Source organism: Microtus pennsylvanicus, chromosome X (assembly GCF_037038515.1).
Source record: "Microtus pennsylvanicus isolate mMicPen1 chromosome X, mMicPen1.hap1, whole genome shotgun sequence".
NCBI lineage: Eukaryota > Metazoa > Chordata > Mammalia > Rodentia > Cricetidae > Microtus > Microtus pennsylvanicus.
This window is the reverse complement of record NC_134601.1, coordinates 18574499-18597341: the sequence shown is the minus strand read 5'-3', so window position 1 is coordinate 18597341 and position 22843 is coordinate 18574499. Positions and strand designations below refer to the sequence as shown.

Sequence of the window (22843 nt, the reverse complement as noted above, 5' to 3'; positions counted from 1 at the left end):
GGGTCATGATTGAAATAATTTTTCTAAAAAGAAAAGAAGAAATAACAAAATAGAAAAAGGCAGGAAAAAGTATAAAAACAAAAAATAAAAGGAAGAACAAGCACCCCAAAGCCCCCTCTACCCTTGTATTACAGAAACCTTGTGGGGGATAGAAAGAGGCCTTTAAAATACTTTGCTATGAACTGGGCCACTGAGCCAAGATGCTGGGCCTTCTCCCCAGATTTCTTCATCTCAAGTTGGGAGGATCCATGTTCTGTCCTCTGAAGAACGTGACTTTCCAAGTTATTAGTAAGGAATTAGACCCTGACTTTCTGTTCGCCCTAAACTCTTCCCTGCTCCCTCCTTCAAGGACTTCACTGAAAACCCTCTGCAGTCAGAGATAGATTTTTAACTGGACAGGATAGGAATGAGGCACAAGAGCATCCACGAAAGCCAAAACTAGGAAGGTGTGTGAGACCCAGCATGATGCTAATATGAGCACTTACGAGCACTGTTAACGTGTCAGGCTCAGCCTTAGGAATTTCACAGAAAGTATTGCCTCTTGTCATTCTCTTTAGTAAACTAACGAGACAGGCAGTCTCATTATCCAACCTTTATCCAAGGGTAAGAGCGCACAGAGAAGTTAGGTAACTGGCTCAAAGTTATCCAATTTTCTGTGTGTGATGGTGCATGCCTGTCATCACAGTGCTTTGGAGGCTGAGGCAGGGGGATCACAAATTTGAAGTCAGCCTAGGCTACAAATCCTGATTCAAAAGCCCCCAAACAAAACACGCAACACAAACAAAAACAAAAGTTATACAGCTAGTGAGTGACACAGTCAGATTCGAATTTAAGAACTTTCCCACTGACTTCGTGTGCCAAGGAAACAAGATGGATTGCTCAGGTCTTAGTTCTACCAAACCTTGCCTTCCTCCGTTAGGTACCAATTGTAATTGCCAAAGAGAACCCGAACAAAGCAGGAGCGCCCCCTCCTGGAAGAGTCTGACCTGTAGGAGTCCCACGCTTTTGCTTTCTAAAGGAGCTACTCTGGCTTTGCCAAGTTCTTGTGCCGCCTCGGTACCCCTCCGCTCCGCCCCCACCCCATTCCCACTCCCCCTCTCCCCACTCCGCCCCCGCCGCACTCCCGCCGCTCCTAGTCCGCCTCTCTTCAGCCCGCCTCTGTCCTGTTCTTGCCCAATCCTCTTCGCTGCACTCTGCTCCCTGAGGCGCGCGCAGACAATGGCCGAGCTGCAGCCCAATAGGAAGGCTCAGTGAGAAAGAGCGTGGGCCTCTGTCCCCAGGGACTGACGGGTGGCTCCGCCCCTGCCGCGCGCAGACTAGTGGGCGGAAAGACCTAAGTAACTGCTGTAAGCTGTGGTCGCTGCCTGTAAGCTTGGGGGCGTGAACCGGTTGTGCTTCAGAACGCAAAACATGGCGGAGAAGGGTACAGCCGCCGGTAGCGGCGGCGGCTCTGGTGACAGCTACTGCGATGATGTGGGCGATGACCATGTGGTCAAGGCGGCTGTGGAGGTGTTCGAAAAGCTGAAGGTACTGTAAGCCGGGGACTCCAGGATGGGAGACCAGGCAGGGCCTTACCTCAAGGCCTTCTGGAGCTTTCTGTGAAAATTGGCCACTCCACAGGTATCCACAGTGGTGGGTCCTGGCAAAGCCTTAGGGGCGACTTGTGGATTGTCTGTCTTAGCTCTTTGGGTTCCCGGACCTCTGCTCGTGCACTCTCCGCCGAACTTTGTAATATTGAGGCTGAGAACTTGGAGTGTGTGAAGAAATGGAGGGTGTAGGCCTCACTCTCAAAGAGTTAGAAGTGGGTGGAGTTGGGTTTGGGGACAGCCATTTTGCTGGATTAGAGGTAGGGATTCCAGGTGCACTTAAGGTACGTGCAGCAGTGTAAAGTCAGAGGGCTAGTCCAGGACCCTTGTCCCCCTCACTAACCTCCCTCCCATCTCCCCATGCCCTTGACTCTGATCACCTTCACTCTCCTTCCACCAGCCCTCAGATTTAATCTTGGTCTTTCTAACCCACTCTTAGGCATTTTCCTAGTTTTGTGGCCATGGAGCCCAGAGGGAACACATTTAAAAGTGGTGGTGTAGCAAGTCACAGGAGGCTTGGGTGAAGATGAGAGGGACTTGAACTTCTGGTAAGACCAGGAGGTGCTTCTGGCTGGCACCATGCTCTTGGAGGTGGGAAGTGTGTGGAAGGGTTAGGAAGGGGTCCTGAGCACGAATTGACAGAAATGCATTGCTACCCTACAGTAACAGGTTTTCTTTTTACTTTCTCTTTTTTTGCTTAGGCTGTAAGCTGCCCCTTCCTTAATGGTCTGTATATTGCAGAGCCAAAGACAATTCTGGATCTGCTATGTAGGCCCTCAAAGTACCGGATGGACATACTGGAATGGATGTGTATGCGGTAATGTCCTGTATTCTTTTCCTTCTCTTGGGGTGTCTCCTGGGGGGAGCATGGGAATGTGTCGTCTCAAAGGGTTCCACGAGAGCAGCTGGTTAGTTAACAGTGCTGGCTACAGAGCCTTGGCCAAGATGGTGGAGAAGTAGCCCTGACAGTACACGATGAACTTTAATGAAAGCCCTGGGCTTGTGATTGTGTTGGGGGATTTGATGTGGCCTATGTTTATGGAATTATGATTACTGTTGGCTTGATGGGCACCTGATGATCCAAAAACCCAGTCCTAGATTGTTCTTCCTCACCCCAACTTTCAAAGAACCAGGGCTTTTCTTAGTGTATCCTGGGGGCAGTGTTTCTAAGGCAGCCTGGTCCCATACCTGTCTCTGCTGCAACCCTGGGGCAAGTATGACTCCAGGAAAGAAAAATTCAGTCCTGTTTAATCACTGTGTCTTTTCCACAATATTGGGTCAGCAGGCCCAGATACTATGGTCCAGGCCACACATATCACCAAGGTGATACAATAGTCCTACAGAAAGAATATTTTGTTGTCTGGGGGTTACCTGCTTTACCTACATCCAGAGCTCTTAGTTTAGGTGACTAGCTCCTTGGGCTGGTGGGGGGCAAAAACATATTCTAAGGCTCCAGAGCCAAACCAGGGGTGGAAATCAGGGCTAGATGGGCTTTTCTGAGGGAATGGGAGTTGTTGGAGGCCTTCTCCCTTGCCTTTCTCTGTGGAACCTTTCTACCCAGCTAGGAACTCTTTCAAGGCTTGCAGCTCACTGAGGCCTCATTGTTATGCTTATCTGTGTGCCTCCCTCAAGGACAGGGCTGCCCAGCCTTGTGAGCTGAGCCTTTTCCTTTGGAGCCTTCAAGGGTGTCAAAGCAGAGCTCAGCAAGACTTTTTTCTATGAATGACCAGCTGCTGCTGCTCCAACTCACTCTTGCCAGGGTAGCCCAAAAGCAGCAGAGACAGCATCATCAGTAATGGATGGGATGATGTAGCAATGAACTTTTTTAAAAACCCAAACTGGGAGCCTACGTGTGGGCTTATCCCACATGGATTGAATTGGGGATTTTGAAAAGTGTAAAATGAAACAGAACTCAATGGCAAACGCCCTTAATCTGGGAGGCAAAGCAGATGGATCTCTGAGTTCAAGCCAGACTGGTGAGTTCTATCAGGGCTACAGAGTGAGACCCTGTCTTGAAAAACAAAAAACAACAAAAAAGAAAACTATAAAATGACCTTCTCTAAAAAGAGGGTATATAGCATTGGTATTTACTAATGGTAGAGGCAACCATAGTTCCTTCATTATATACTCATTGGCCTCATTTTTTGTGTTGGTCATTGCCTAGAGATGTCCTAGGCTCCAGGGATACCTAAGGGAAAGCCAGTTTCTGGTCCTAGCCAGCTTTCACTCCAAGAGGGCAATAGAGTCCCATGGAAGTCCCATTAGCCAAAGAGGTGTCATTGTTCATTGGAAGACCTTTGAATCAGGGCTGGCCAGACTGACAAGGAGTGAGCGAGATGGATTGAATGGAAAGTAAATGCCCCAGTTGGTGTGCGCTCAGGCCAGATTGTGAGGTTCCAAAGTCTTCCCTTCTTGTGCACACATCACTTTAAAACAAAGATTTATTTATTTGTTACATATATAGTATTCTGGTTGCATAGATGCTTGCAGGACAGAAGACGGTACCACATCTCATTATGGACGATTGTGAGTCACTATGTGGGTTCTGGGAATGAACTTGGGTCCTCTGGAAGAGCAGCCTGTGCTCTTAACTTCTGAGCCATCTCTCCAGCCTGGCACCCACCACTTTTGTGTGGGAGAACTTTGAGTATTCACATTTCTGAGGGAAATTTTTCTCAAGTATTTTCCCATAATAATTGATGGTAAGAATCACATGATACTAAATAAATCATTTAAAAGTGTCTTTTCACTGGCATTTAGCATGTACAGGTAATTCTCTGTTTAGAGAATAGTTATGGAGGGGTGATGAGTCAGGCACCTGACTGACTTTGCTATTTTTCCACAGGGTCTGTCCCTCCTTGCAGGACAAGTTCAGTTCACTGAAAGGAATTGCGGGGGATATGAAGATACAGGGTAGGTCTCTTTATGGGAGTGTGACATTTGATGGTGAATTCTGGACAATTTTGAACTTGGTCACAGTACAGTGTCTCCCTGAGTTGTGAAATTTCTATGAACTGATCTTTTATTTTGTATGGTGTATGCTCTGTGGTTATTATTAGAGCCTTCTAGAATCAGGGCCTTCCCTGATACGGTGTATGGGAGGCTTCTCACAAGACCAAATAGTACATTGACCCATCATAGCACTGAGATGTAGAGAGCATGATTGTTTTGATGTTATCAGACGTCTCTCTTCACTGGTTTGTGTGCATATTCTGTCCACATGGTATTCCCATGAGTCCCCTATTGCTCCTTGCTATGATTTGCCTTGTAACCTTATTAGTTTGATGGGTTTTCGTAGAAAGTCTCTTTAACTTGGTATGAAAATTAGATGAAGATGAGCAAAAATGCAATTTGTGTAAAAGGGTAGGGTTTTTTCCTTCCTTGTAGTGTGGCCAAATATTGATAAAATTTAAAAGACTTTTCATCAGCCTGTGTGTATTCAGAATACTGCAGGGTGGGTGAACTTAACTTGAGCCTCTAACTGTGCACCAACTGGCATTGCCAAATCAGTTATCTGGGGAGAGTTGCCCTCTTGGATTCAGTAGGGTGTTTCCTGTTGGCAGGATTCCACTCATAGGCTCGGAAACAGTACTTGATTTCTCTGGAAAGCCCTAGCCTGCAGTCTGAACTTCACTAGATCCAGCCTTTACTTCCCTCTGTGAAGATGAAGGCCTTTGCCTGCATCATCTCCTTAGAATGTATTGAGTACTTGTCAGAGTGGAAGTAGAAACAAGGACAGGTAGTGGTTAGTTCTTGAGTTTGGCTGACACGTGAGGCAGTGTTTGAAGTGCTAGGGTACAGTAGTGAACTGTGCCACCCTTGTGGAACCTAAATATCAGATGATGGATAACAGATGCTGACTAAAGAAGATAAAACTTCTCAGTGATAGGCTGCTGAGAAGGGTGTAAACTGCCAGTTAAAAAAGAAAGGTGACTTAGGGAGAGTTGGAAGAAGGGTGGTCTTATTGAGAAGATGGCAGAAGGGAGGAACTCAGTCAGGTTGAGAGTACTGTTCAAGGCAAGGGAACAGCAAATGCAAAACACTGATTTGGGCTATGCTTGGCAGCTTTGAGGAAGAGCAGGGAACAAAGATGGCTGAGGCGGATTGGAAATCAGGATGGGATAGGGTTAGCGCCTGCTAGGCATTATAGATCATGGAAGGGCATTGGCTTTTATTCCAAGGAAGGCTGAAACATGATTAATGAAAACTCAGAGAGAGAAATTGGGGTTCAACCTGGAGGTCAGAAAAGCAAAATATCCAGCCACTGGCTCTTACTTCTACCTCAGTCTGAAAATGGACATCTTGCCTCCAGGACTCTCAGAATGAGACTGTGTCTGTGAGCTGTTTTATAATCCTCTCTAGATTTGGGATTAAAGGCATGCACCACTTCCACCTGGTTTCCATGGCAAACTGGTGTGGCTGCTGGGATTAAAGGTGTGTGTCACCACTGCCTGGTCTGATGACCAGTGTGGCTGTTTTACTCCCTGATCTTAAGGCAAGCTTTATTTATAAAAATAGGAATGAAATGCCACTACAGGCTTTATCTTCCTTTGGGTTCATCAGGCTCTGTGGAGATACTGTAGTAAACATAGGAACACGGAGGCAGCAGTACAGCTCTTGCAGTGACTGAGGCACGATATTGAGGAATGGGTGGAAAGGTGTGCTCTGCAGAATTTGTTGAGAGGAGGAAGACAGGGTCAAAAGGGTTTAAGGGCTGTGGTTGAAGCAGGCTGGTGTGGGGGCACAGTGGCATCTGCAGAGTATTCCTAGGGCCACATAGATACTCTCTGCCACTTCTTCCAATGAGTCTTTCATAACATGTCCTACACAGGTTTACACCTGCTCTGTTGCTGCTGAGGCATAGCCTGGCCCGTGACGGGTTGAAGGTACTTCTGAAACACTACTTTCTGGCCTTTGTTTATATACTAGATAGCCATGCAAAGATGTGCTAAATGTTTCCTGTTCCTTGTGAGGCCTCAGACTCCTTATCTGTAAAATAGAGCCTAGACTCACCTTCAAGATGACATGTTAGGAGAATGAAAGGCATTTGGGACATGGACAGATGTGAGCCATGGATCATTTGGTTTTAACTTCATGAAGTCTCTAAAAGGGTGACGTGGTGCATGCCGAAGTCCTTCTGATTTCTGATGGCTTCTCAGGCAACTGATCATCTATGTCTTGTGTACAGAGTATGGTGAATAACCCTTCATTTACTTCTGTGTCTGTAAACATATCTGGAAAGAGAAGCCTTAGTAGTACCCTATTTGCTCTTAGTTCTGGGATGTCTTGTATCCTCCTCTTTTTGAGAGGGTGTCTGTAGTGACAAGGTCTTTGTATTCTAACAGAGATGGTGAAGCTAGGCCATGAGCTGATGTTATGTACACCAGATGACCGGGATCTTCTGATGGTAAGAAAGGACCCTCTTGTCTCCCTACAGAGGATGCACATGCTTTTGTCCTAAGCTGGTGAGTGGATGGGAGAGGCTTCTGGCTCCAGAGCCTGCATGCCTGGCAAGATTGCTTCCCTAGGCGTCCCTAGGTTAAGCGCTGCCAGAACTCTCTGAGGGAGATAGACAGAATGGGGAGGCTTGGAGTAGAAATGGAAATAGAGGTGGATATCTGGTTCATGATGATCTAAAGGACAGAGTGCATTATCACTTGCTGATGTCATACTTGGCTAGTATGGTACGTAATATATAGTATCAAGATAGGTAATATATTTCAGTCACTGTCACACCCATCCTGAGCAGACAATGTTTTTTTTAGCTCCATTTCCCAACTAGGTATCAGAAACTCACTTGAGATCACGTGGTGGCTGAACTAGGCCTACAACTCAGGACTGTGGCTCTCAAACCCATGTACTTTACCCTACCTGAGGGTCCCTGATCTACCTCATAGTTAATTCAGAGAAACCCTATCCTACCGTTAAAATGTCTAAATTTCAAATAATTGTTTCCAATTATTTGGTGTGGGTGACGGTTGTGGACCAGTCTGTGTGTTTTTGTTTGATCCCCATTGTCATATCTCTTGGGTATGAGCTAGGTATGTAGTGACTCTGTTTTCGGTTTTGAAGAACTAATGAACCATTTTTTGGTGAGGATGTGCTGCTTTGTGCTGTTGAGTCTCTCCAGTGAGGGTTTGTTTTTAAGCAGGGCAGGTTCACAGGGAATTGAAGATTAAGAACATAGAATTCCCATCTGTTTTCTGTCACTGGCCCCATTTGGCCTCCCTCACTGTGGAACATTTGTTACCTCAGTAAATTAACACTGATAAGTATAACTGTATCTCCCAATATGCAGTGGGCCATACTTCTCTAGTTTTGCTTTTTGCTTGAAGTTGTCACATGGTTCCTTTCTCTTCTGGTTCTTTACTGATACTTCATGTTTTTTGTTTCTTGTTCACAGTTGTATAAGCATTTTTCTGATGGCTGCTTAAAACTGTCAGTTCATCTGCCTCGCGTCTCATGAATATCTTTTCTAACGCAAATTGAGGTCTTCATGGTTTTTCACGGGTTAGATTTTTATGGATTTTTTTCCTGGACATGGTGGCTAGTATTTGAATCTTGTTAAATTTCATGGAGAGTTGAGATCCATGTGTTCCAGCAGACTTGCTTTAGGTTATGCAGCCAGGTCCACCCCTTCTCTCTGGCCTGAACTTCCACTGTCAGCTCACCTTCTTACCATGCATCCTGTATGCGCCACCCAGTGGTGAACCTCAGACCTGGGCCTGGCTTTTCCCCTGGCTTAGTAGTCAGTCAGCGGTGCAGAGAGGGCTGGTTCAGACTTTCTGAAACTGATTTATGTAGTCATTTTCTTCATCTCTTTCTTCTATGCCATATCTCTAAGGCTTTCAGTTCCACTATCCTCTAGCTACAAACCATTTGCATGATTGATGCAATAGCAATAGGGCAGAGAGGAAAAGCTAGCAAGAGGTTCACGAAAAGATACTTTTTATCACTGATCACAAGAACAATGAAAATTACAACTGCAGTGTTATGCTCCACTCATACCATAATGTCTAGAAGTAGAAGGAAATAACACAGGCTAACAAGGATGGTGAGACAGGAACCCTCATACATTGCTAATAGAGACATAAAATTGTGCAGCTACTGTAGAAGACAATTAACACACATGTACCAGAATTCACTGTGAATGTTCATAGTGGCTCAGAAGTAGAAGTGCCCTTTAATGCCCATTAACTAGTGAGATAATTTTCAAGAAAGAAGACATCACAGCTACATGTGACAACGTAGATGATCTTTGAGGATGCTAAGTGAAAAGCAGTCAGATACTAAATGGTAGTATAAGGTCATAAGAAAAGGTTACAAGATTCCTTATGTGTAGACTGTTGAGAAGAGGTGAATCCACAAAGAAAGATAGGCACATAGTGATTGCTAGGGGCTCAGGTAGGAGGCAATAAGAAATGACTGTTAATGGGTCTAGAATTTGTTTGGGGGGTTCTAGATATGTTTCTAAAATGTGACCATGGGGATGGAAAGATGACTCAATGGTTAAGAGTACTCGCTTCTCTTTCAGAGGATAGGTTTAGAGTCAGTTAGAGTCCCACCCAGCCTCCACATGGTTGCTTACAACCACTTGTAACTCCATTTCCAAGGGCTATAATGGCCTTTTCTCTCTCCTTGGGTGCTATACACATCTGGTACACAGATACACATGTAGGCAAAACAGCCAGACACATAGCATAAGTAAATAAATTTGTAAAAAAAAATTGACTATGGTGATGGCCATTTTGTTCTTTGACTATCCTGTCATGTCACTATATACTTTAAAATTTGCGGACTGAATTAAATTTTAGCAAACTGAAACAAAAAACAATGTCTCTAAATGAAAAAAGAACATCTAGGAAAATAGCAAGTGCAAAGGCCCTGGGGTGGTCTGTGCTTGATATGCTTAAACAACTGTTAAAAGGCTGATTAGGCTAAAGCCAAATGAAAACAAGGGAAGGGAACAGAACAGACTGGGCAGGTATGATGGCCTTTGTAGGCCAGAGAAGGGTTTAGTGTGTGTAAGGTGGTGGCCTAGGGAACTTGGAGCTAAGGAACAGGAATTTCTGTTTCGTCTGACAGAAATAGCCATGGTTAAGATGTGAAGATGGGGTAGATAGAATAGAGCTTGAGGGACCTGTTCGCAGTTTACAGCAGTGGCCAAGCATGTGAAATAATAGCTTGAATGCCAGTGATAATGGGGAAAGTAGAGGAGTGGCCAGACCCACTGGATTTGTTGATGTAGTAAGGTAGAGGCAGGGACAAGGCCCAGCAATCATACTCTGGTAAGGTCTGAAGAATGAATTCATAAAAATTCACACTTTACCATTTCTCTAGACCTTCCCAGAGTGTGATTGTTGGGTTTTGCCCTTTGCTTGGGAGCAGAGAGGAGACAGAGTATGGTTTAGTTATGGGCTTTAGTAAGGTAACCACAGACCAGCCTGCTGGAGGTTAACTCTACCTAGGGTCTTGTAAGGGTTGGATCCTGGTCATCCAGAAGGGTTGTAAGTGGCTTTGGGGAGCTCATTGGGAGATATTGAGCAGGACTACATGGGGCAAGTCTGTGATGATGAAACCCTAAGCAGGCTACACAACCATTCCAGAGCGTGCAATGGGGGAGGTAATGGAGCTAACTCTCTACTAAGTGACCAAAAGCCTTGTGAGGTCTTGAATGACAGCTGCACTTGTGTTTCTGTCTCAACTCTTTCCAGTTTAAGCAGTGTGATACCTTTTACCCCCGGTTGCCCTGCAGGTGTGTTTCTTGGGTAAATGGGGAGACTGAGTGAACAAGAAAGTAAAATAAAATGTCCCAGAAGCAAGTGTCAGTTTGAAGATGTTTGAAGATGTTTGGAATGTGTTTTGCTAACTCACTCATTGTAGCCAGAGATTGTTTGTTCATTTCCTGGCTGCCCAGACCTGAATAATCACACAGAAACTATATATTACAACACTGTTTGGCCTATTAGCTCAGGCTTCTTATTAACTAACACTTACATCTTAAATTAACCCATTTCTGTTGTTCTGTATATAGCCACAAAGCTGTGGCTTACCCAGTAAGGTTCCAGCATCTGGCTCCTTCAGCAGCTACATGGTGTCTCCTTGACTCTGCCTACTCTCTCTTATTTTTCCAGCCTGGCTATATTCTGTTCTGCCATAAGCCAAAGCAGTTTTATTCATTAATCAATAAGAGTAACACATATACAAAAGGACATCCCACATCAACTTGGTGGCAGTGAATCTTGGAACTGGGCTTTCTCTGAGACTACTCCTCTCCAGGGACCACTTGGCTCCTTTCACTTCAGCATCTGCATTTACCACCAGCTCTCAGTCTTTGTTTGCTCTTCAAGGTGATTTTGCACTGGTGATGGTGATTGAGTGACTCTTTGATTAGTCTTCCTCAGAATTGTGTGTGCCAGGCCAGGGTGGTAAGAAGGTACACTTAAGGGAATAGGCCTTGCTTGGTGCCCTATTTTCACAGGAATTTGTGGAGCGGTCATGGCCTCTAAGATAGTGTCTGCTCCTGGGGAATCATCGACTTTCTAAAAGAAGGCAAGCCTTGGACTCTTCACTGGGCAGCTCCCTGCATCACCTGGGCAGATGGGCAAGCAGGAGACCTGGTCAGCCCTGCACAAGTTGCTGTACAGAAACGTGTGGCCTTCCTGATGGAAAGTCTAGGGGCCCCTGCCGGAGAACAGGCCACCTCCAGGCCTCATGCTGTACCTGTTGGCTTCTGCCATTCGTGGCCAGAAGGGATTGACTGAGGTGTTTGCTTGGAGGTGTCCCTGTGGAATAGGCTACCATCAGATCCCTGTGAGCTCTATTCTGCTTTAGTAGGCCTTGCTGCATGCCACCCACCCATTCAAAAGCCTTCCCCCTCTGGCTGTGTGACAAACTCACACTGTAATATGTTTTGACAACATTTTGCGTTTTGCATTTGCAGTGTGCTTCCAGGTGTCATTGCAGCCTGAAATGTGGCCTCAGAAGGAGCACTTTGTGGCAGAAGTCTGAGGATGCTATTGCTGAGCCAAATCAAGAGGCTACCAGCAAGGGTCAGGGACAGGAAAGAGGAACTGTCTGGCCAGGTCGCTTGCCATTGGCCACTGCAAGGGCAGCATAGGATCGGGCATCTGGAACAGTTGTCTAGGCCTGACCTGGGTCTAGTGGCAAATGTATGTGGCTTTCCCTGCCAGGGCTGTGAGTGTCCCCAGAAGCAGCTGCAGTTCATGGACCAGTTGCTGGATATGATGCAGAGCCTGGCCACTGGATGCTCCAGTAGTTCTAGGTAAAGGTGTCAGTGGCATAGGTGGGTGCCCTTGACAGATAGTCTTGGTCTTAGCTGGGGGTGGTAGGGTGGTAAGGGAAAATATCTTCATCTGGAGTCTCTCTGTACCCCTGTGGCAGCAATAGTCACATATTGGTCCAGGAATTACAGAACTGATAAGTTGAGACAGTTAACTCTAGTCACTGTCTTGGGGGTTGGACTGGCTGTTTAGAGGTCAGGCAGTGGCCCAACAAGGGATAGCTGTGTCTCTGGGATGTTGGGTCATTGCCTGAGATCCTTGCACTGTAGACTTTGGGGGGAACTAACCTTTATATATAGGAGTAGAATTAACACCTGGGTGTCTGCAGGCAGGAGGCCATTAGCGAGGCCAAAACAAGCAGAGGCTAGGGATGTAGGCAGTAGAGCTCCCCATCTGGGACTGCTGGGCTAATGCTCCTGCTGATAATAGTGTACTCAGTGCCTGTCCTGTTTTTGCAGCGTGAAGGAACACATTGAAGACACCACAAAGAAAAATGAGGCCTTGCTGGGGGAGCTCTTCTCCAGCCCCAACCTGTGGGCAATCTTGAAGCCTGAGAATGACCCATGGCCCCTGGACATACAGTCCTCTCTCAACAAGCAATGTGATGACCTGCCAGAGTAGGTCTCCAGGAGGGCTCTACCTGGTATCACCCCAACTTGCTTCTGTTCACTAAGGCAGACCTTATAGTGGCCTTCTGCCTACAGCAGCAGTAGCAGAGAGCCGACAATGTCCTCTCCTTTTTCCTCTGCAGGGCTGGCTCCAACGCCCAGTCAGAGGGAGAGAAGGTGGTAGATCTGGCCAGGCATCTGCAAGAGAGTGCTACTAAGCTTCAGACACTCCGAGACCAGGTAAAGGGCACCAGCTCCGGGGACATTGGGACTTGGGGAACAGGCTCTGCTGAGTTTTAGGGCAAGTGATGTCCCCCTCAGCGTGGTGTGCTGTGAGGCTTCAGTGAGATGCCGTGAGAGTGCTGAGGTAGGTGCTGAGGTACTGAGCATGAAAGGAAATAATGGATTTCAGGTGGCAGCTGTGCACCAGGCCTGACTGTACACCTTCACATGTCTTCTCAAATTCAGCCCTACTGGCATCTGTTGACCAGGCTAGATTTTTATTTGGCTATGGGGATTGAGGCCTGTGCAAACAGCCTCAGAGCTGAGGCTCCGTTCACACCCCCAATCTCCTCCTTTATGGAAACTTTCTTCCTTGCTAAGGTGTGCTATGTTATATCAGCCTGTGTTATGTAGGCTGATGGCAGCCCAGGCTGGCTAGGCAGAGCATCCTCAAGTGACTGTTACCCTTGATTTTGCAGTGCTTTGCATGGCATAAAGCAGGGACTGACAGCAGTCCCATAGATCAGAAGCTTCGTCTGGTCATCTCTGACTTCTACCAGCTCGTTTTGGCCTTCCTCCAAGTCTATGATGATGAGCTGGGACAGTGCTGCCAGCGCCCAGAACCCAACCTGCACCCAAGTGGCCCCATCATCAAAGCTGTCTATCAGACTCTGGCTTCCTGTGGTCAAGTAAGACACCTCCCTATCTCTGTATCTATACCTTAGCAGCCCCTGATTTCAGGTCTAGGGGCTGGGAAAGAGCTTGAGAGGGCTTGGCCTGGGCTCTTCAACTAATCACATTGTAGTACTTTGGATCTGGGACCTTTGTCAGGTGAGGACAGACATTCCTGACACCTTGGGGAGGTGATGAGAGCTGATGTGGACGTTATCTCCAAGAGCTCCCCCCGCCCCTGCGATTTAGGAGGATTCCATTCTTACCTCTCATACCTCTAGGGAGGTTCATGCATTCCCTGCATTGGGTTCTACTTGACTCAGTCTGGTGCCCTGGTCCTAGTTCCTATGCTAGAGTTGTTCTCACATGCCCAAACCTGCTGCGCTAGCTCTGATCTTGTGTCCGAGTACTAGGCCAGACAAACAAACAAGATAGGAGGCAGTTGGGTTTGTGACTAAGCCATTGAGTGAACATGGCTCTGCCATATTTCCGCTTCTCAGAAACCAGGCTCAACAGCTGGACTTAATTCCCATTATTATGCAGTGTGCACAATTCTGACTTTGGCTCACAGTGCCATGATGCTGATTTTAGGTTAGAACAAGAAAACCCAAGATTTCCAAACCTCTCATAAGGCTCCCAGTACAGGGAAACTCTCATTACAGAGGCATTTTTGGTAGAATGTTTCTTTTTCTGCCCTGCCATTTGCTGTAGTCAGACTGTCACAGCGTGTAGTGGTAGCATGTCACTAAACTGAGGGCTGCCAGAGTACCACGATAGTGTGTAGTCACCCCTGAGCCAGGAAGAAGGAGACTTGGGTTTGAAAGGAAACTCTCCAGCTGAGAGTTCTGTCTCTTTATGTTGGCTGTCTTTTGGGGCTTCAGTGTAAGATTGGGTGGGAAGCAACAGATGTCAGCAGACGAGCCTCACTGATGCCTGCCTGTCCTCTTTGTCTTGGCAGTTGTTGAGAGTCGTTATGGAGATTGCAGACACCTCTGCTGAAGCTATGGAAGCAGTGAGGAAGCAACAAGAAGATCCAAACTGTTGGGGCAGCAGCAACTCTGGGATAAGTCTAGGTAAGTGCCTGGGGCTGAGGGGCAGTTTCCCTGCCTACTTAGGCCAAGTATGCTCCATGGCAGGGCCTCTGCCTTTCTGTGCTGGGCCAGTTCTTAGGAGACTGGCTGCTTAGTTTTTTATTTTAATGCTTGTTTTCTTTCCCTTGAAAAAATGCTTCCAGCATTCCTGACAGGAAACTGGGATAACTCAGAGATGTATAGAGGTAAAACTAAAAGAAATAAACCACATTCTGGCAACCACAGATGCTGGCTATGATAATTTTCATCAGTTTCTTGCTATTCTTTAACCTATTTTCATTTCCTTTCTTTTTATAATTTTGCTATTAGGAGCAAAACTGTATCTGCATTTAATTTTTATTATACTCCTCTAAGTTTGTTATTGTACTTTTTTTGAGGCAAGGTCTTTCTGTAAAGCCCAGGTTTGCTTTGAATTCATGGTAATTTTCTTGCTTCAGCCTTCTGAGAACTGGAATGAAAGGCCTGGGCCTGCAACACCATACCTGGTCCTCCATTAATGAGTGTGGCTGTGTTTCAGCAGAATTTCATCTATGAAAATACACAGCCAGCCTTGGTTTGTTGATCCTGCCATCTAGTGCTACATCTTACCCTATGTCATTACGTTTCTATTGCTATGATAACACCCCATGACTATAACTTGGGGAGGAAAAGGTTTATTTTATCTTATAGTTCCACACCACAGTCGATCACTGAGGGAAGTCAGAGCAGTAACCAAAGGCAGAAACATGGAGGAGGAACTGATGCAGAAGCCATGGAGGTGTGATGCTTACTGGTTTAGTCAGCCTGCTTTCTTCCAGCACCCAGGACCACCATCCCAGGAGTGGTACCACCTACAGTGAACTGGGCCCTCTCACATCTATCATCAAACCATTTGGTGGGGACATTTTCTCAACTGAGATTCCAATCTCTTCCCACATGACTCTAGTTTGTGTCAGGTTGACATAAAACCAGCTGGCACATCCTGTGTCACACTGTGCTGTCAGCGCTGTAATCAGCGTCCACTCTTTCCGGACTTTGGGGCTTCTTTCAATTGGGGGTTCTTTTATTTATTTCTTTGTTTTTGAGAATAGAATTTACTATATAGCCTAGGCTTGTTTCAGACTTAACAAGAGTGTTGAGATGACAAGCATCAGCCTCCATACCCAGTCAGTTTGAGATTTTTACAGATGGCACTGCTTTGGGCATTTTTGAACATATCTCCTTGTGTAGACATGTACCAGTTTCTCCAGGATGTCTTTCTGGGAGTAGAGTTACTCCAACCTGCCACATTGCCTGGCCCCCATGTGATGTCCCATAGCTGCATATCCCCATCAGCACTAGCCGTGGCCTGACTTTAGTTGATGATGTGTACGGCACGTGTAACAGCATTTTCCTGCATGTTTTATTCTGTATTTTAGTGAGTGCCTACAGAGTTGCACGTTTGCATACATTTATTGATTATTTAAGCTTTCCTTTTTGTAAAGTGCTTGTTAAAGTCTAACTCGTAAAAACTTCATGTTTTCTCATTGATTTGTAGCTTGTTTTATATATGGTACATTAGGTTCTTGGATGCTTAGCATAGTATACACATCTTCCACCATAATGTGGCTTATCTTTTCATAACTTGTGTGTGGTCAAATGTAGCCATAATTCCTTTATGGAAAGCATCTTTTATATTTACTGTAGATAGCATTCCTACTATGACAAAGAGTAGGTTTTATATCATTCCTTTCTGTGGTTAGGTTAGTAATCTTCCCAGATTATAGCATGAGATGGGAGTCCAGTTTCATTGTATTCTGTATGAATGTGCATCTTCCCAGGAGCACTTAATGGAAATGCACTCTTTTCCCCATTGGTCGATAAAGCCATCATTCTGCTAGTCATCAAGAGTCTCTGAGTTCTCTAGTCTAGTCTGTTTCTCTTTTTTTCTGTCTTTGTACTATAGAGATAAGAAAACAAATAACAAAATAAATCCATAAGGTAAAAATATTTTTTTCCTTTTCTCACTTCACTGGAGATTAAATCTGGACTTTATATATGCTATACAAGTGAGTTGCACATAAGCCCTATTTTAATAACATCTTTACTCAATCTTTCAACAGTAAACAATCTAGTTGTGTGTGTTTTTTAAAAGGATACTAACACAGTTCATATAGTTGAACAACCATCACAACTAAGTCTGGAATATTTTTTTAATATTTATTTATTTTTATTTTATGTATATGGGTGTAGTTGTCTGCATTTATATCTGTGTACAATGTGGGTACAGTGCCCACTGAGGCCATCAGATCCCTCGTGACTTGAATTACAGACAATTGTGTGCTGTCTTGTGGGTGCTGGTAATCGAACCTGGGTCATCTGGAAGAGCAACAAATGCTCTTAACCACTGAGCCATCTTTCCAGCCCCTGGAATAATTTTTATTATTCCCCAAAGAAGTTCTATAGCAGAAGCTAGATGTGGTGACATACACCTTTAAATCCCAGCACTTATGAGGCAGAAGCAGGTGAATTTCTGTGAGTTCAAGGTTAACTTGGTCTATGTAACGAGTTTCAGGATAGCTAGAGCTACATAATGAGACCCTATCTCAAAGAAAAAAAAAGAAAAAATAGCAATCTCTCCCATTTTTCCCCCAATTCCCAGCCCTTGACAAACACTGATCTACTGTCTTTCTCTATAGTCTTGTCTCTTCTGGACATTTTTCTTATAATGGAATTGAACCTTTAGACTGTCCTTTTTCACTAAGCACAGTAGTTTCAAAGTTCATCCAAGTGCTGTATTCTTTTGTATGGTTGATATGGCTGTGAGGAATAAATAAAATATTTTTGTTTATTCATCTATTAGGAGACATACAGATTATTCCTTCATTTTAGCTGTTAGGAATAACGTTGCTAGATTTTTTTTTGTGTGTGTGAATGTGTTTTGATTCTCTTGGTCTAAAGCAGAATTGCTGGATCATATAAACTTTTAAAAAAATATTCATTCTCTCCCCATTTGCCTTCAGGATTACAACTAATAACTTAATGCAGGTGCCTCGGTAGCGCGTCAGTCTCATCATAATAACTTAATGCACTCTGGTACCAAGTTAATTTCAATAGTACACAAAAGTGTGCTTTAATAGAATTCCTTTGGGCTGGAGAGATGGCTCAGTGGTTAAGAGCATTGCCTGCTCTTCCAAAGGTCCTGAGTTCAATTCCCGGCAACCACATGGTGGCTCACAACCATCTGTAATGAGGTCTGGTGCCCTCTTCTGGCCTGCAAACATATACACAGACACAGACAGAATATTGTATACATAATAAATAAATAAATATTAAAAAAAAAATAGAATTCCTTTGTCCTCTCACTTAAGTTATTTTTAAATTTAGATTGAAAATGCATTTATTATATGCCCATCAACATGGATTTATAATTCCTGATTTATGCAGTTGCATTTGAAATTAGAAGAAAATTACAATCAAAAATACATTTATGCAGCCGGGCGGTGGTGGTGCACACCTTTAATCCCAGCACTCGGGAGGCAGAAGCAGGCGGATCTCTGTGAGTTCGAGGCCAGCCTGATCTACAAGAGCTAGTTCCAGGACAGGTACCAAAAGCTAGGGAGAAACCCTGTCTTGAAAATAAAAAAAAAAAGAAAAACATTTATGCTAGTTGTCATATTTATCTGTCTTCTTACTTTTATTGGTGTTTGTTTAACACAAGGTCTTACTCTGTAGCCTTGGATGGTCTGAAACTCACTATGCTGATGAGGTTGACCTCAAATACTCAGCGATTCTCCTGCCTCTGCTTCCCAAATGCTGGAATTACAGATGTGAATCACAGACCTGCTTTCAAGTTCATTCATTCCTTATTTCCTCCCTCCCTCCCTCCCTCCCTCCCTCCCTCCCTCCCTCCCTCCCTCCCTCCCTCCCTCCCTCCTTCTCTCTGTCCTTCCCTCTCCTACCTCTCTTTTTGGTTTTTTTTGACAGGGTTTCTCTGTAGCTTTGGTTCCTGTCCTGGAACTAGCTCTTGTAGACCAGGCTGGTCTTGAACTCACAGAGATCCACCTGCCTCTGCCTCCTGAATGCTTGGATTAGAGGCAGACGCCACTACTGCTTGGCCTCAAGTTCTTTATTGATATAGGCTGATAATCACTATCTGGTGTTGATTCATGCTTTGTAGGGAAGGTCCATCAGTGACAAATTCCCTCAGTTTTTGTTGATCTTAGAATGCCTTCCTTATTTTCTCCTTCATTAAAAAAATTCAATGTAATATTTTTATCAATTCTCTGAGACTATTATACATGTATTTTGATAATATTCAATCCTTACTCTTACCCTTAATGTTTTCCAGATTTATCCTTACTCTTCTTCTAACATAATGTCTTCTTTAAAAATAAATCCCACCAAAGCTAATTTGTGCTGTCCACGTGTGGTGTGCGTGTGTGTGTGTGTGTGTGTGTGTGTGTGTGTGTGTGTTTGTGTTTGTGTAGGGCCATTCACTGGAGCATGATTGATGCACCAGGGGGCTCATTCTTAAAGAAAACTGCCTATCCTTACCCTAGCATTCATCAGCTGCCAGTAGCTCCATCATTAGGGGTGGGGACTTGTGAGCTGCTCCAGCTTCATGCTAGAATGTCGACAGGCTTGATCTTGTGTAACTCACAGTCACTGTGAGTCATGAGTGCAATGGCCCTGCCATGTTCAGAAGACCCTGTTTTGCTTGAGTACTCTCTAACCTCTGGCTCTTATGGTCTTTCCGTCTCCTCTTCCTTGATGTTTCCTGAGCCTGGGGGTTGGAGGTATGATATAGGTTTCCTGTTTTTGAATTAGCACTCCACAGCACTTTGAGTACTTGTGAGTTTCTGTTTTAACCACCATCCACTGCACAAAAGTCTTTTCAGAGGCATCTGGTTTTCTCCATTTTTGAAGGTTCATTTGGCTCTTTGCTCTTGGATGACAGTTCTTCCATACTTTGACTGTATAATTCCACTGCCATTTGGCCTTCCTAGCTTCTGATATGAAACCAACTTGTATTCTTGTTAATGGCCCTTGTATGTAACAGGTCTCTTCATTTTCTTGTTTTCTGCTTATTTCTGGCTTTTGCCAGTTTGGTTATATGTCTCATTTTGGAGGTCTCTGGACTTTTCTAGATTCCTATTGTTCACCAACAGTTAAGCAGTTGACAGTGCTTCCTTCTCTTCCACTTCTTGTTTGCTCAGTCTCAGGGTCAGCCAGGAGGTGGACTAAAAACTTGTTCAGATTCTCCTGGGCATTTTCACAGCGCTGGGCTTTTTAGGTCCTTTTAGGTACCCTGTGGACTACTCACTTCCCAGCCTTTCCTTCCAAGCTTTTTGATTTAGCGTATTATTTCCCCCAACTGTTTTAGTGAGCAGAAAGTAAAGCACTTGACTATAGCTATTTTCACCGATTTTCCCCCAAGTATTGGTCTTAGATCATAGGCTTTGTGCTGTCTCCTTTGGGGACGTTTTTCCCCAGTACTAGAGAAAGGGTCTCACTAAGTTGCCCAGGTTCGCCTTGAACTTGTGATACTCTTCCCTCATCCTCTCCAGTAGCTGTATAACCAACCAGGTCCTTATTGGGATTTTCTCTGACTGCTGGCCTTCTTTCTATGTTCTGCCCTGGCACACACCTGCCAAATGTATATTAGACACTTGGGAGTCTTTTCTTACTTATTGAGCTACAAGAGGATCCTCCATCTTAAAATTTATTATAGTATTTACCCCAATCACCAGTGTCACTGTTGCTCTCACTATAGTCCACATAATTACTATTAGTAAATTGTTCATAATCTATGCTGTCATTACTACAATAAGGATCATTAATAGTCTTAACATTGTGCCCGCTCACTGGTGAGTAGGGCATACTAGCACTGGCAGCCAGCTTGGCAGTATGAGTTAGGCACCCCCACCCCATGCTTTGGTTCCTAGTGGCCTCAGGGATGTGGAGATGGTGGGCTCCCAGCTCAGTTCTTGTTAGTGCAGATTTCTGATGTGCCTTGAGACAAATTCTTGGGCAGTAGGCATTCCCGGGTAAAAGGAGCAGTGCCAAATCTACTCCAGAGCCACTTGAACCTTTGCCTGCTCATTTTCTACCTGACCAATTATAGGTTTTAGCCTCTATGAGAAACTACCTTCCACTTACCTGGGAGAGCTCTGCATTTGCATTGGGAATACCCAGCCTGGCATACCTGTGACCTGTGATCATTCTGGCTGGAAAGTCAAGTTCCTGGTCAGCCTGGTAAAACACAGAATAAGAACAAAAGGAGTAGAGTGAGATTGCCCATTGGGTAAAGGTACCTGCTGCGAAGCCTGACAACCTGGATCTACAGGGCAGAAGGAGAGAAGTAACTCTTGAAAGTTGTCCTTTGACTTCCATGCGTGTGCTAAGGACATGTATGTTCTTGTGTGTGCATACACATACATAAAAGAAATACATGGGGCCAGAGAGATGGCTCAGCAGTTAAGAGTATCTGGGTTCAGTTCCCACCATTCCATGGCAGTTCACAACCATCTTTTACTCCAGTTCCAGGGAAGCCAACACCCTCTTGTCTCCACAGGCACATAGAAACATACAGTTAAAACATTCATACACATAAACTAATCTTTAAAACAGAAATATATGTTAAAAAAACAAACAAGCAAAGAACTTACAGTTGGGCAGAAATCCCTCATTGGTATTCAGTAATTGTCTGGTTAGGGCCCTGGAGGTGGATGCTTTTACAGGATGTGTCCTTCAAAGCGGGGCAGCTTGGGCTGTAGCAACTACTTTCGAGAATGTCCTTCCTCTAAAGCTGTAGTTCTTAACCTGTGGGTGGTGATCCCTTTGGGGGTCTCATATCAGATATCCTGCATATCAGATATTTACATTATGATTCATAACAGTAGCAAAATTACGGTTAGGAATTAGCAATGAAATAATTTTATGGTTGGGGGTCAGCACAACACAAGGAAGTGTATTAAAGGATCATAGCATTGGGAAGGTTGAGAGCACTGCTGTAAAAGCCTTAGAGCAGTTCTGTGTTGCTGGCTTTGTTACTGTGTGCACATATTGGTATCTGATTAAAACCACTCACCATCAAAACCAGAGTAACTCCTGGCCTTTGAGATGGCAGACACCCATCTTGGTCTGAGCTTTGACACTGTCTGGTCAGTGTGATTCAACCAGAGACCCCTGAGCTGCTGGCCTACCACCAGTCAAAGGGGCTCCCAAAGCAGCTCCCTGATCAGTGTTTCTGGGTCATGGTAGATGTTGCACCCCCAAGCTCCAAGCCCTTTGAGGACCAGGTGGGAGTGGTCCCCTTACCACCTGGTCATGCCCAATGACAGCCTGAGCAGAATAGGGAGGACGGGGCTCTGGTAGGAAGACAAGGGAGTCTTGTATGGACTGGCAGCTTCTGCCTCTTTCAAGCTTGCAAGTGCTGAACTGACTTTGTTGTTTGTGTTTCTTTTTCTGTATAGCCGCAAGGCTTGATGAAGTAACCCAGAAGTACAAGATCCTCACTGACAGACTGCACAGAGACACAAGATAATGTGGGGGAGAAGACCCTCCCTGGAGCTGTTGCGGGGGGGGGGGGGCAGTTCCAGTTCTGTTCATGGCCTACATGAATTTCCACTTGCTTGGTATCTGCAATTGGAGGAAAAAAAGGAAGAGGGAGGTGGAGAAGGCAGGCAGAGATGGGTAGGACAGGGGAGCTAGAAATAAAAGAAACCTTATGTTCTGAGAAGTTGCCTCCAGACTACTGTTTGTTTCTGCTTATCATACTCTTCCCCTCTGGCCTGGGATGCTCAGCCTCTCTTCTTGTCCTCGTCCCTGCTATTCTAGGTTAGCCAGATGGCACCCTTCTACTTCCCCAGTGGGCCTTGGCTTTTTCTCTCTGCTGCTTCCATTCCTTTCTGATACTGCCTGGTTAGGGTGACCATGCCTAGCCCTGGAGGTCTGCACTGCACCTTGTGATGACACCTCTTCCTGCCTCTGTGCCCTTCACTGCCTTTCCTGCCTCAGGGTCCTGCAGATGCCCTCTTTGCCATGTCCTTGGCAGCCAGGCTATTTCTTCCTTCTTTCCTAGGGTACTAGGGAATTCTCCCTATGATCCTGGCTGTCCAGGAAACAGTGACCCAGTATCTTTTTGAGTAGTATACTTGTCACAGCCACCTCCCTCCCTTCGAGCACCGGAACAGGAATGACTTAGTGAGGCCCATTATCACACCTGTGGCTGCCTGCCCCACCCTGCTCCTGTAACTGCACCTTTGCTCCCCCAGGCTCCCTGGATAGTTTTGGACAGCTGGGTGCTAGGCCCTTTCTGCTCAGACACTGATGGGTAAGCAAGTCCTTGTTCTCTATGACAGACTCAGGAGCGCCTGCAGTGGGCAGGTACAGCATTG

At 45.2% G+C, this 22843-nt stretch overlaps 2 protein-coding genes across 3 annotated transcripts in view; one reads left to right on the top strand and one right to left on the bottom strand.

Annotated features, from left to right (window-relative positions):
* Positions 1 to 1141: 1141 nt before the first annotated feature.
* Positions 1142 to 22183, top strand: Haus7 (HAUS augmin like complex subunit 7). Of its 2 annotated transcripts, XM_075958338.1 has the most exons (11): positions 1282 to 1527; positions 2288 to 2403; positions 4432 to 4499; positions 6932 to 6993; positions 11780 to 11871; positions 12349 to 12507; positions 12642 to 12738; positions 13200 to 13409; positions 14351 to 14465; positions 14627 to 14668; positions 21920 to 22175. In XM_075958338.1, the coding sequence occupies exons 1-11, from the start codon at positions 1411 to 1413 to the stop codon at positions 21988 to 21990; spliced, it is 1149 nt and encodes a 382-aa protein (XP_075814453.1). In that variant the 5' UTR covers positions 1282 to 1410; the 3' UTR covers positions 21991 to 22175. The 2 variants fall into 2 exon arrangements, with proteins under 2 accessions (XP_075814454.1, XP_075814453.1); XM_075958339.1 differs by lacking the exon at positions 14627 to 14668 and having other exon boundaries at positions 1142 to 1527; positions 21920 to 22183.
* Positions 20502 to 22843, bottom strand: part of Zfp92 (ZFP92 zinc finger protein) — a 31247-nt gene continuing 28905 nt past the window's right edge. Inside the window, exon 7 of the mRNA XM_075958337.1 lies at positions 20502 to 20696. Coding sequence (XP_075814452.1) covers positions 20589 to 20696 — 108 coding nt within the window. The 3' untranslated portion in view covers positions 20502 to 20588. The remainder of the gene's footprint in view (positions 20697 to 22843) is intronic.

Bases quoted from the DNA above. Each gene is read 5' to 3' on its own strand.
- Haus7 (XM_075958338.1), top strand. From the start codon at position 1,411: ATGGCGGAGAAGGGTACAGCCGCCGGTAGCGGCGGCGGCTCTGGTGAC. The intron at 12,508-12,641 runs GTAGGTCTCCAG...TTTCCTCTGCAG, and splicing joins CAATGTGATGACCTGCCAGA to GGCTGGCTCCAACGCCCAGT. The intron at 14,466-14,626 runs GTAAGTGCCTGG...AAATGCTTCCAG, and splicing joins CAACTCTGGGATAAGTCTAG to CATTCCTGACAGGAAACTGG.